The 13,427-nt window shown below is 58.8% G+C and overlaps 1 protein-coding gene across 2 annotated transcripts in view; it reads left to right on the top strand.

Annotated features, from left to right (window-relative positions):
- Positions 1-3,071: 3,071 nt before the first annotated feature.
- Positions 3,072-13,427, top strand: part of ITPK1 (inositol-tetrakisphosphate 1-kinase) — a 120,409-nt gene continuing 110,053 nt past the window's right edge. Inside the window, exon 1 of one of the 2 annotated variants that reach the window (XM_036411611.2) lies at positions 3,072-3,336. In XM_036411611.2, the coding sequence (XP_036267504.1) occupies positions 3,242-3,336 (95 nt within the window). In that variant the 5' untranslated portion in view covers positions 3,072-3,241. The remainder of the gene's footprint in view (positions 3,337-13,427) is intronic. The other variant, XM_036411612.2, reaches the window with a different exon arrangement.

Raw genomic sequence — 13,427 nt, 5'->3', positions numbered from 1 at the left:
ATTTTTTACAGAGAGGAAGGGAGAGAGATAGAGAGCCAGAAACGTCGATGAGAGAGAAACATCGACCAGCCGCCTCCTGCATGCAACCAATGTACATGCCCTTGTCCGGAATCGAACCTGAGACCTTTCAGTCCGCAGACCGACGCTCTACCACTGAGCCAAACCGGTTTCGGCTAGACATTATTTTAAAGGTGAGTCCATGGTATGGATGATGTCATAGTAACAGCACAGGAGTGGCTACCACTCATCAGGCATGTCTGGTATGGCCCTTTCTGAATCTAGTTCCTTCACAAATTTACATTCCTTTCCGAGTTCAAAGTCCTTTATGAATTTGCACTCATTTGAACTTCTGGACAATCTAATGAACGAGGCTTGAGAGCCACTTCCATTGAATAGATTACCAAACCGGGGTTCAGGCATTTTATTACCTCTCCCTCAGTCGCTCGGATAACGGGTCGTACCCGTCTGGCTACATCTTGAACTGGTACATTTAACTACCGGTACGTGTGCCAAACTGGCGCAGAATGGGGACATCACAACGTACTTCAGTTTTCTCCTACAAATAGACACCCTCTTGTGGGTCTCAGATGAGGCAGGGAAGGCCCAGAGAGGTCAAGGCACTTGTTCAAAATCACACAGCTGGAATTCAAGTCCAACAGCTGGATCTGAGGTCTGGATCCTCCATCATCACGTCTCACCTGCCAAAGCCTCCTTCTCTCCCAGGAGAAGGACGAGGGTCAGGGGGGCTTTCCGGGTGGCCCTCTCCTGCTCCGTGGCAAAGTCCTTCCTCCCCAGGGTCCTCCCTCCACCACAGCTCCTCTCCCAGCGCGGGAATTCTCTCCCAGGTGGCCCTTGGCCATGGACTTGCCCACTTAATCCCCTTAATGGCTCACCTGCCTCCCGGAGGGAGTGTGGGCGTCTCTTCTTTAGGTTCCTGTTCTGGAGTTTCCCACGTTTGCACCTTTGTTAATACTCAATAGAGGATTTTCCCCCCATTGAGTTTTAAATTTTTTCTTTTATTTTTCCATTGATTGATTAAAAAAAATTTTTTTTTTTTGAGAATGGAAGGGAGGAGAAGAGGCATACAGAGAGAAACATCAACATGAGAGACACACGGATGTTGGTTACCTTCCGCATGCATCCCCACCGGCAGGCAGAACCTGCAACTAAGGCCGAGCCCCTAGACCGGAATGGAACCTGCAGTTCACAGGCTGATGCTCTAACCACTGGGGAAAACTGTCCAGGGCCACCTTTGCATCTTTTGGGTTTGAGAGGTCAGGGGCCACCTGGAGGGGCTTACTTGACATTCATTCATTCAGTCACTTTAACTGGGCACTTCCACCTGCCAGGGGCGCTATTCCAATGAGACATCTCTCCCCTGCCTTCCCTGTCCCCACCACACCCCCATAACACCCTACAGTGTAGACAGACCTCATGGCTAAGGCGCTGTTCAGCTTTCTTTTCTTTTTAAACTTGTTTTATAATTATTACCATTTTTTCCCCTTTTCCAGTTTGTGTTTTCTGTGGCCGTTGGAAATGTTCTCGTGAGGCAGGGCTCATTGGGAGGTCAGTGGAAGGCCTGGTGCTCGGCGAGGCTGAGGGGCCTGCAAGGTCACACACAGAGAGTGTGCAGGCCAGCTGAGAGACGAGGCAGAGGATAGGCCGGACTTCTCCTCCAGTCCCCAAGGGGAAAGCCTCACCTCGTTGTAACTGGGGGAAACCAGGGGAAGGGTTGTCATTAGGAGAAGCAGGTCCCTAGGGCGCGGGCAGGGCGGCTGGGGATGTGGGTGGATCAAGGGCGCTGAGGCTGCCGCTGACCTGCACCCCAGAAGGAAAGGGTCTACCGAGTGCTCTGCCCTTTATTCTTTTTTATTTTTATTGATTCTTTGCACAGAGGAAGGAAGAGGTATAGAGAGCTAGAAACATCAATGAGAAACATCGATCAGCTGCCTCCTGCAACCCCCCCCCCCCTCCACTGGGGATGTGCCCGCAACCAACGTACGTGCCCTTGACCGGAATTGAACCTGGGACCTTTCAGTCTGCAGGCTGACGCTCTAACCGGTTTCGGCCTGCCCTTTATTCTCGATGCTTCTAGTACCCTCCCTTCCCCCTCGGTGGAAGGGGACACCCGGAGTGTGAGTCAACATCCTAAGCCTAAAAAGGCCCGTGGGTGTTCCTGTGCCCGCCGCAGGGTCACCGTCCTGGGCCTGGACCCGTCTGTCCTCGAGGGCAGAGATGACCTCACCGAACGCCCGCATCCCCCACGGCCCGCGGCGGCCCGATGAACGGCGCTGGGGGAGGGGCTGGACGCGGCCCGGGGCACAGACTTGCTCCGGATGAATGACACTGGGCTTCCACCACTGCCCAGGGACAAGCAGAAAATGCCCACACCCCCGCTTTTAAAAAAGTAAAACCGCTTGTCCAGGGCCGCCCCACACCCAGCCCCGCGTTCTCCGTCGGCGAGCCCCACAGCCGGAGCCGGGACCCAAACCAGCACCACGTTCCCAGGCAGGAGAGGCGCGGCGCCTTTAAGAGGCGGCGGGCGGTGCTGCCCCCTGGCGGCCGGCGCGGCCGCGCTTCCTCCGCCCGCGGGTCCAGCGGGCCGGCCGGGTCAGCGCGGCGGCGGCGGCGGCGGCGGGGCCGGGCCCGGCGGGTGCTCGCCAAGACGAGGACCGGGCGGCGGGGCGGGGCGGGGCCGCGGGGGGCTGCGGGCGGCGGCGGCGTGCGCCTCGCCGGGTCCCAGCGTGCGGGGAAGGGCACGCGCCCGGCTCGGAACGCGGCCGCCCGCGCCGCCCGAGCTCCTGGGGTGGAGAGGCGGGAGGAGGGGGGCCTCGGGGCGGCGGGGAGCCCGGAGGGTGGGCGCCCGGCCCTCGGTGGCCGGAGGGCGGGGCGGCGCCGCGGAGCAGAGCCTCCCCGCGCTCCTCCGGGCCGGCCCCGCCGCGGCGCTCGCGAACTTGCGCGCCGGCCGGCGAGCCCCGCGGGAGGCGGCGGGGCGGCGGGGGCGGGCCCGGCGCGGCGGCAGCCAGTGGCCGGGCCGCGCTGAGCGCCGCTCCCCGCCCGGCGCCGCCCCGCCCCGGCCCGCCCCTCCCGGCAGGACTGCGCGCCGAGCCGCGTTCCGCGTCCCCGCCGCCGCCGGGAGGAGGTGCCGCTCGCTCGCTCGCGGCGCGCGCCGGCCGCCAGACTCGGCCTGCGGGTGGGCGATTTCCTCCGGACCCCAGCTCCGCGCCGCCCGAGGAGGAAGATGCAGACCTTCCTGAAAGGGAAGAGAGTCGGCTACTGGCTGAGCGAGAAGAAAATCAAGAAGCTCAATTTCCAGGCCTTCGCCGAGCTGTGCAGGTAGGTAAGCGGGGAGCGGGGTTCCGGCGCCCCGGGGATCCCCGGCCGGACGGAGCCCGGCGCAGCCCCGCCGCCGGCTCTCCCGGAGCTCAGAGCGGAGCGCAGGGAGCGGTGCCCGGGACCCCGGGTCCGGGAGCCCGGTGGCTGCGGCGGCCGCCGGGGGTGATCGGGGGCAGCGGGGGCCCAGGGTGAGCGTGTGGCTCAGCCCCGGGCGCTCTCAGGTGCACGGTGCCCCGGGCCGGGACGCCTGCAGCGCCCCGGGCGCGGTGGGAGCGCCGCTGAAGGCGGTGGAGGGACCTGGGGAATCAATCGGGGGGGAATCCAAGCTCCGCCCGAGGCTGGTGGTTACTTTTTTAGACTAGAGTGTTTTTCTTCTTCTGTCGTTCCGTCCCCTTCTCTTCGTGGAGAAGGGGCACCCGTGTTCGTGTGTTTGCGGACCACCTACTGTGTGCCCCTGAGTGCAGCTCTTGAAGCTGACATTGCACGGCGCTGGGATAAGCCGATGGATGTGAAGCGAGGAGCAGTACTCGGCTCGTAGGTGGGGATTTGCTGTCTCATTAACGGAGCCTCGCACTAGCCTTGAGCATTGGCCGGGTGGTGGGTGATTCTGGGCCACGTGTCTGAGAAGGGGGATCCATCCGCAGAGAGGTGGGGTGCCATGGTACCGGGCCAGGGGTCCCAGAACTAGGGAGTGGCTGGTGCTGAGGTGCTGGGTATAAATGCATGTGGTCTAGGATGGTCCTTCTCCTCCCTCCCCCCATGCCCCCCCCCCCCCCCCATGCTGGTGCCCAGTGGTGGAGACTCAAGTGTGTTAATAAGACGGCATTCTCAGTCCCTTGCAGAAACAGCCAGTGTTGGGCCAGGTGTGCCTCTCCTTGCTGCCCGCCCACAGGTAGCTTTGCCTTGGAGCAGCCTCCAGGGGAACCCCGTTCTCCCAGAAAGCCCGAGACGATTCGGCTTCACAAACCTTTTGCAAACTCTAGGTGGAAACCTTTTGTTAGGCAGTGTCTCCTGATTCTTATTTTTTTAAAAAAATATATTTTATTGACTCTTTACAGAGAGGGAGTGTGATAGAGAGCTAGAAACATCAATGAGAGAGAAACATTGATCAGCTGCCTCCAGCACACCCCCTACTGAGGATGTGCCCCCTAACCCAGATACATGCCCTTGACCGGAATCGAATCCCGGACCTTTCAAGTCCGCAAGCCAACGCTCCATCCACTGAGCCAAACCGGTTTCGGCAATAGACCTGATTCTTGAAAATGGGCCCTACTTGCATTTTCATCCCTGCTGGGTCCCGAGATATCATGAAGAATTGAACAAGTATGATTTCTTGCCTTCAGGTCTCGCAGCACCTCTGTGCCCCTCCTGCCAGTCCCAGGGGCTTGGTGCTGCTGTGCCCCAGCAGGCGGCCGCAGGCGCCCTTCTCCCAGCAGCCAGAGGGGCGCCCTTTGCATAGGACAAGCAGCTCCCTGGGCCTGCATCCTTGGGCTGGGGATGGCGTTGGCTTCCTCCGTTCAGGCCCGCTTCCCCAGGAGAGAGCAAAGCTTCCCAGGGTCAGTAGGACACGCTGAATGCAAAGGACATCGGGAGGAACGCAAAGCCGGAGTTTTGAAACTGGGTCTGAGGACTTGCGGAACATTAACAAAGGGCGCTTGAACATTGTGCTCGTGGGAAGTGCACTCCAGACGCTGAGCAAGTGTGGGGGGGCCCCGCTGATGTGGTTGTGAAGGGCAGTTCTGTGTGAGGAGCCGGAGCTCCCCCTGCAGTCATCTGAAACTTGGGAAATCCCAGTGAAGACCTTGCACCCGTCTGCCTGGGGTTTGGCTGTCTTTGTGTCCTCCCGTGTCTGCAGCTAAACCAGGAGGCTTGTCGTCCGGTGGGTGTCTTCTGCCCGGTATTCAGGAGGCTCTCGTAAAACAGTTCTAGCCGAGACCCGCGGCGAGGTCCTCCTTCTCCACTTGCAGATTGGCTTTTCCATGGACTGTTATCTCTAAACAGGGAGGCTCAGGGCAAGCTATATGATGTCGACCCTTGGGGAAATCCATGGAGGAGTGTTACTTTCTCTCTGAAAGGGTTGTTGCCCTTAAAGCTGAGTTGCTTTTGGCCAAAATGAAGTCTTTGGGGAGAAGAGAGAAAGTCTAGGCCATTTTAGGGTCTCAGGCTGCTTTGTGTTTTCATTAGCGACCCGTTTAGATATTTTGTCACTGAAGCTTAAGAAGGAAAAGAAAACATCAAAAATAGTTCTTGTCGAAACCGGTTTGGCTCAGTGGATAGAGCGTCGGCCTGCAAACTGAAAGGTTTCAGGTTCGATTCCGGTCAAGGGCATGTACATTGGTTGCGGGCACATCCCCATCTGGGGGGGGGGGTGGAGGGGGTGTGTGTGTGTGCAAGAGGCAGCTAATCGACGTTTCTCTCTCATCGATGTTTCTAACTCTCTATCCCTCTCCCTTCCTCTCTGTAAAAAATCAATAAAATATATATTTTTAAAAAATAGTCCGTCCCCCCCCCCACCCCGTTTTCCCCTTTATTATTTTCAGAGCAGCGCCCCCTGGTGGCCATGTTTCTAAACTTGTGCAAAGTGCTCCCACCCTGGAGGGGATGGCGGAGTTCTCGGCTGATGCTGTGTTTGGTGAGGGGTGCTGGTGAGAGCTTAGGGGTCTCACCGGTGATGTGGATGGACAGTGCCACGTTTCTGACCTTCACGATCTGGGGGTACGGCGCTCCTGCTTTGATGGATGGTGAATTGTCTGTGACTTTCCCAGTGAAGAAGTCCAGAGATCTTGGAAAGTGACTGGGGGCTCTGCTCCGAATGTTTGGGGCGGTGTCAGCGCCAGAGAGGCTGACCTGAACAGACAGACCGGGATGGGTTGTTTAGTTGAACGTCAGGCCTTGAGAAGAATCTCTGAGCAGAAAGGGCTGTCGGAGAGCGTCTCGACCAGCCCTTTGTGTTACAGACGTGGAAACAGGCACGCGAGGGCGGCCGGTCCCCTCACTTTCTTCCTTGTCTGTAACTTCTAGAGTGGGTCCAATCGGGTGACCTTGAGGCCCGCACAGAAGGCCAGCCCTCCCTCTGAGCACCTCTGACAGTCAGGAGGAGTTGCTGTCTCTGTTATTTTCACAGGCGTCCGGCGACTGCCATCTTGTCCCGGGACATGTCCCTGCGAGGCTGAGCCGTGCCCTTGGCAGGTGCAATGCCTGCTCTCCGAGGGGGCACCGCACATGGACAGCATCGGCAGGTGTTTGGAGCCTGGTCCTGCTGGGATGCCACAGGGAGACATAAGGGCCCGCCTCGGTGCCCCCTGACAGGCGGGCCCTCTCACAAGTCAGCAGAGGGGCCTTTGACTCAGCTTGTTTTCAGTGAAGCTGTGTGTTCTGTGACCTGGCTGGGTCTTCCCCTCTCCCTGGGGACCTGCTTGTTGTCTTCTACCCCCTCCCCCCTGACACAGGAGAGCTTGCTGCTTCCTCACACCCACTCTGTGGCCTTTTCAGCATGCCCACAGGGACTGCAGAGGGTCGGCCAAGAGGGAGCGCTGTTGGTGGGAATCGCTGGGTGATTAAAAAAAAAAATATTTTATTGAGTTTCCACAGCGAGGAAGAGAGAGAGGGATAGAAAGCCAGAAACATCGATTAGCTGCCTCCTGCACACACACCCCACTGGGGATGTGCCCGCAACCAAGGTACATGCCCTTGACCGGAATCGAACCCGGGACCCCTCAGTCCGCAGGCTGATGCTCTATCCACTGAGCCAAACCGGTTCCGGCTGCTGGGTGATTTTTGTTGTAGATCTCCTCGGCGCCCCGTTTGGAGACGCTCGCGCCCGTGTCTTTGGCTCCTCCAGCGCCTTCTTGCCTCCCCCCTCTTCTGTGTCCCGCGGCGGCAGCTGTGGGGCAGGGGGTGGTGCGAAGGCAGTGACTGTAGGGAGCATTGCGGTATAGAATGTGGGTGAGCCTCGGTCGGTCTGTGCCGTAATAGTCGCCGGCTTCCATGTGGTCCCTCCGGCATCCTTATCTCACCTCGCCGAGTCCCCGCAGCCTGGCAGCCTGGGGATGGAGGGCGAGGTCGCAGGAACTGTACAGGGGACTGTACAACCAGAACTGAGGCCGCTGCTCCTGGGATCCTGGCTTCCCAGCGTGTGCTCCTCTGCCCAGGGCAGGCTCCAGGAGCAGACGTCTGTGCGGCCCTGTCCTTGAGGAACGTGGAGGCCAGCTGGGCCGACGAGCTCGCAGGAAATAGTATGTCTCTGGGCATGTCAGACGGTGCTATCGATGCCGGCTTCCCCACAGGGACCCTTCGCTCAGCTCCCCAGAAGGCATGTGGCCGGCAGTCTGTTGTGGCGCGTGTTCACGGAGGCAGTGGGTGGGGGGCAGTGGGCTGGAGCCCCTGCCCTCCCAGAGCCCTGAGTGTGGTGAGAACAGGAACCCGGCCTGGGAGGCACCCCGGGGAGCTTGAGGTGCCAGTGTCCCTTCTCCTCAGGGCCCACATTCCTCCACAGGGGTTGTCGCAAGGTCCCTTACCGCTCTTAGCTGGAATGCTTCCGGGAGATGCTTAGCGGGGAGGAAGGCGGGTCTTTTCCAGGATGGAATGATGCTGGTCTGTTTGTCTCGCTGTCTGGCATTGGCATCGTTGGGGGGCGTGGGGGGGGGGGGGAGGACTTAGGTTTCCTTTGCAGCAGTGCCCGGGGACTGTCACAGCCAGCCTTGCAGATAGGCACGTCCCGCAAGCTCCCGGAGCACACTGGACTCAGGGTGGGAGACACGGCTGCCGGGAGACACTGTTGTCTGTGGGTGAGGCACCCAGGGCCCCAGGCCAGGCCCCACCCGCACCCTGGCATGTGACTTAACCCCTTGGCGCCTCAGTGTCCCCTCCTGTCAGTGAGGAGGATAACAGGGCTTAGTCTGGGGCTGTCGTGTGCGTTGAAGGAGCCGGTGTGCACATGTGGAATGCCTGGACCTCTGTAAGTGGGGCTTGCTGCTGTCCTTGCTCTGTTTGGTGACCTGGGGGAGTGGGCGACTGGGCTTCTGCCCGTGGGTGCCTCTGTCCCAGGGTCGTAGGCACGTGTAGGCTTAGTGTTCTTGGGTTGGGCAGCCTGTGAGCGGCCCCGAGGTCCATCTGGATGCTAACTGATCCTCCTGCTGAGCGTGGGCGGTGTGGGTGTGTGGGCCCAGCAGGCACGGCGAAGGAGGGCTACCCTGTGTCTTCCCCTTTCAGACGAGACCCCTCTGCACCTTCCAGCCCCCGGAGGCAGGGGTGCATCCTCACCTGTTTAATAGTGGGGAACCAGAGGAAATTAGATGTTAAGGCAAGGTGCTACTTTCATTTTGACGAGTCAAGAAGAGTTTGTGCTCTATCCGGTGTGGCTCAATGGATAGAGCGTCGGCCTGCGGACTCAAGGGTCCCAGGTTTGATTCCAGTCAAGGGCATGTACATTGGTTGTGGGCACATTCTAGTGGGAGGTGTGCAGGAGGCAGCTGATCGATGTTTCTAACTCTCAGTCTGTCTCCCTTTCTCTCTGTAAAAATCAATAAAATATATTTAAAAAAAAAAGTTTATGTTGGGGTTCCTGAAAATGCCAGGAGTCTCTCTGAGTGCTCACGTTATTATTATTGGCTATCAGTTATGTTTTCTTCATCATTTTGAATATTAATGCTTGTACATATTAAAAGAAAATCAAAGGACTCAAAATACACCATGAAAAGTCAGTTTCCTTCTTGGTCTCAATCCCGGTCACCCAGGGACCGGCTCTTGGCAGCCTCGGTCGCAGTCTCTGTCCATAGGCGTTTTGTCCAAAGGGGCACACACGTGCGACGGTCTCTGCACACATACCGTTCTGTTTGTTTCACAGATCACCACGACTTAGAGAAACTGCACATCACTGCTGCATTTGCAGACAGTTCTGTGTTATTTATCTTATTTCTTTCATGGCTGTGTGGTTCAGCTTTTAAACGATGGACCATATTTCTTTTCTTTTTCTTTAATTGTTTTTTTTAAAAAAATGTATTTTCTATTGATTTCAGAGAGGAAGGGAGAGAGAGAGATAGACACATCAATGATGAGAATCATTGGTTGGCTGCCTCCTGCACACCCCACAGTGGGGATTGAACCAGCAACCTAGGTATATGTCCTTGAGTGGAATCGAACCTGGGACCCTTCAGTCTGCAGGCTGACGCTTTATCCACTGAGCCAACCTGTCGAGGACTGTGGTTGTCTTCTGCCTGTGTAGCTGGTGTGAGGTCAGTGAGTGCCTGTCCCATTGCCTCCTGGGTGCTCCCTGCCAGGTGAGTGAGTGCTGATACCACATCCTGCCCAGTGCAGTGGACAATGGTGTTTGGTAATTGGTTTTTAGAGAGAGTGGGAAGGATGGATGGAGGAGAGAGGGAGACCAGGAGAAAGGAGAGAGAGAGAGAGAGCTCGCGCGCGAGCATGCTCTTGACTGGGAATTGAACCCATGGCCTTTCAGTGTAGGGGCCAATGCTCTAATCACTGAGGGAGGAGTAGACAATGTTGCTTTTATTTTATTTTTATTTTTTGAGAGAGAGAAAGGGAGAGGGCGAGAGAGAGAGAGAGAGAAAGAAACATTGATGAGAGAGAAACATCAGTTGGCTGCCTTGCCTTTTTCATGCTCCTCACTGGGGACTGAGCCTGCATCTTGGGCATGTGCCCTGACTGGGAATCGAACCAGCAACCTTTTGGTGCCTGGGACAATGTCCAACCAACTGAGCCACACCAGCCAGGGGAGGAAGGCTACTTTTGGTTTGCATTTCTCTTGTGATGGTGAGATTGAGTTCACATTGTGGGACTGAATGCATTAGGTAGGCACTGGGCAGAGCTGGGCTCACCTGCACACAGGCTGGGGCCCACTCCTAACCACTGGGCAGTCCTGCCCCCACTGGTTAATTCTCCCATGATTTGGCAGGTTTGGGGCATTCAGTAAATGCTCAGTGAAGTGCCTCATGAGAGTAATGCCAGAACAGTTGGATGTAAATAGGGCTTTTGTTCCTACTCGTATTTTGAATTCAGCTGGTACGCTAGCTTTTTTTTTTTTTTTTTTTTTTTTTTTTTTTTTTAAAGGAATGTTCTAGTACCTTCTTTGAAAAAGTAGGTTCATTTTAGAAAGCAAATCATTCTGGAGCTGCGTACCTACGCCTTCCCTGGCAAAGGCACGGTCTTCAACACCTTTCCCCTTTGTGCATGAGTCCCCCCTCCCCAGTCTTCCCCTCCCGCGGTCTTCGGAAAGCTGCCTGGTGTGTGTGCCTTGCTGAGGAGAGGGTGATGGTTGGATTCCTGATGGGGAAATCCAGGCTCAACAGGGTGGGGTGCTGGGCCAAGGCCACACAGTGGGTGTGGCCGCTCCAAGACCAGTGCCCCTCCGCTGCCTGCTGAAGCCTCCTTTCAAATACCCGCTCCTCCCCCCCAGCTCACCAGACTGTGAACAGGGTGCCTGTAGGAGCGGCCAGGCCACTCCCGTTGGGCTGTTTGAATCCCACCTGGTGCTTTGTCTTGGCTGCACCGTGCTGCCCTCAGAAAGCAGCTGCCTGTGGTCTGTTTGTGCCGCCCTCACTGGGCCTCGTGGGCAGATTCTGTAGGGCCCCAGGGGTCTTCAAACTACGGTCCTCGGGCCACATGCGGCCCGCAGAGGAGTCTGATCCGGCCCGCCAGGTTTTTTGGGCAGTGAGCGCAGCCGAGGTGTTACAGTAGGAATTAGTAGTTCATATAGTCCGGCCCTCCAGCTCTCTGAGGGACCGTGATCTGGCCCCCACTTTAAAAAGTTTGAGGACCCCTGCTAGGCCATGGTGCCAGGCCAAGGGTTATGACAGCTCCTGGGGGTGCCTCCACCCCTACTTTTAGGGCTCAGGGGGTAGATGTGTCCTCGGCTGTGGAGATTTGAGAAACACTCTCATGTGGGACCCCTAGACTCCTGTTCCTGGGTGCTGGGTGCCCACCAGGGGTGAGGAGATGGAAGGGATGGGGGTGCGGGGAGGTGGATGGGGGTGAGGGGAGATGGATGAGCCCAACCAGGTGGATGGCTCCAGGGCGCCCCCGAGCCTGAGGGAGAGTCTGGACACAGGGCACTGGGTGTCACCTGTCCCAGGCTGTCGGTCCCAGTCTTGTCTGTGGGAGCCCTTTGTGTGAGGTTCCTCAGCCCCCAGAGCACCGCCCGCTGCTGCCTCCTGAGCCCGTCAGAGGAACACGGCACAGGAACACGGCACAGGAGCCCATACCAGGGACACGGCACAGGAGCCCATACCAGGGACACGGCACAGGAACACGGCACAGGAGCTCATACCAGGGACACGGCACAGGAACATGGCACAGGAACACGGCACAGGAACACGGCACAGGAGCTCATACCAGGGACACGGCACAGGAACATGGCACAGGAACACGGCACAGGAGCTCATACCAGGGACACGGCACAGGAACATGGCACAGGAACACGGCACAGGAACACAGCACAGGAGCCCATACCAGGGACACAGCACAGGGACGCGGCACAGGAACGCGGCACAGGGACGCGGCACAGGAACACGGCACAGGAACGCGGCACAGGGACGCGGCACAGGAGCCCATACCAGGGACACGGCACAGGAACATGGCACAGGAACACGGCACAGGAACACGGCACAGGAACACGGCACAGGAGCCCATACCAGGGACACGGCACAGGAACACGGCACAGGAACACGGCACAGGAGCCCATACCAGGGACACGGCACATGAACACGGCACAGGAACACGGCACAGGAGCCCATACCAGGGACACGGCACAGGAACACGGCACAGGAACACGGCACAGGAGCCCATACCAGGGACACGGCACAGGAACATGGCACAGGAACACGGCACAGGAACACGGCACAGGAACACGGCACAGGAGCCCATACCAGGGACACGGCACAGGAACACGGCACAGGAGGCCGTCACAGGAACATGTCACAGGAGTGAGGCAGGGCAGCAGTTCCAGGTGGCTGCCGGCTCCGCCTGTGCTCACTGCTCGGGCAGCCCTCTCCCCTCTAGAAGAGGCGCTGCTGGCCGCCGGTTTGCACGGATGCTGTGAAGGTGGGCCCGGAGCCGGGAGCCCTCTCCCCTCTAGAAGAGGCGCTGCTGGCCGCCGGTTTGCACGGGTGCTGTGAAGGTGGGCCCGGAGGCTGACAGGAGCTGGGTTTGCACAGGCTCATTCCCGGGACGGCCCGGTGTGGCACTGACGGCCAGGCCTCAGCTGGGAGGTGGTCTCTGCCGCTCGCTCTGCCAGCCCAGCGGCTCCGGCAGCGCCTCGTGCTCCGGGTTTGGAACCTGAGCCGTGAAGCGGGGTGTGGGCACGTCCAGGCCCAGGGTTCACCAGCCTCAGGGCGCAGTGAAGCCAGGCCCTCCTGCCAATGGGAGCCTGCCCTCTGAGCCCGAGGAGAGCACCGAGCCTCAGGGCGGGAGAGGACACTGAGCCTCAGGGAGGGAGAGGACACTGAGCCTCAGGGAGGGAGAGGGGACTGAGCCTCAGGGAGGGAGAGGGGACACTGAGCCTCAGGGAGGGAGAGGGGACACTGAGCCTCAGGGAGGGAGAGGACACTGAGCCTCAGGGAGGGAGAGGACACTGAGCCTCAGGGAGGGAGAGGACACTGAGCCTCAGGGAGGGAGAGGACACTGAGCCTCAGGGAGGGAGAGGGGACACTGAGCCTCAGGGAGGGAGAGGGGACACTGAGCCTCAGGGAGGGAGAGGACACTGGGCCTCAGGGAGGGAGAGGACACTGAGCCTCAGGGAGGGAGAGGACACTGAGCCTCAGGGAGGGAGAGGACACTGAGCCTCAGGGAGGGAGAGGACACTGAGCCTCAGGGAGGGAGAGACCACTGAGCCTCAGGGCGGGAGAGGACACTGAGCCTCAGGGCGGGAGAGGACACTGAGCCTCAGGGAGGGAGAGGACACTGAGCCTCAGGGCGGGAGAGGACACTGAGCCTCAGGGAGGGAGAGGGGACTGAGCCTCAGGGAGGGAGAGGGGACACTGAGCCTCAGGGAGGGAGAGGACACTGAGCCTCAGGGAGGGAGAGGACACTGAGCCTCAGGGAGGGAGAGGACACTGAGCCTCAGGGAGGGAGAG

The sequence above is a fragment of the Pipistrellus kuhlii genome, unplaced genomic scaffold, assembly GCF_014108245.1.
Source record: "Pipistrellus kuhlii isolate mPipKuh1 unplaced genomic scaffold, mPipKuh1.p scaffold_m20_p_41, whole genome shotgun sequence".
NCBI classification, from domain to species: domain Eukaryota; kingdom Metazoa; phylum Chordata; class Mammalia; order Chiroptera; family Vespertilionidae; genus Pipistrellus; species Pipistrellus kuhlii.
The sequence above is the reverse complement of the archived record's forward strand: the minus strand, read 5'-3'. Positions and strand labels throughout refer to the sequence as shown.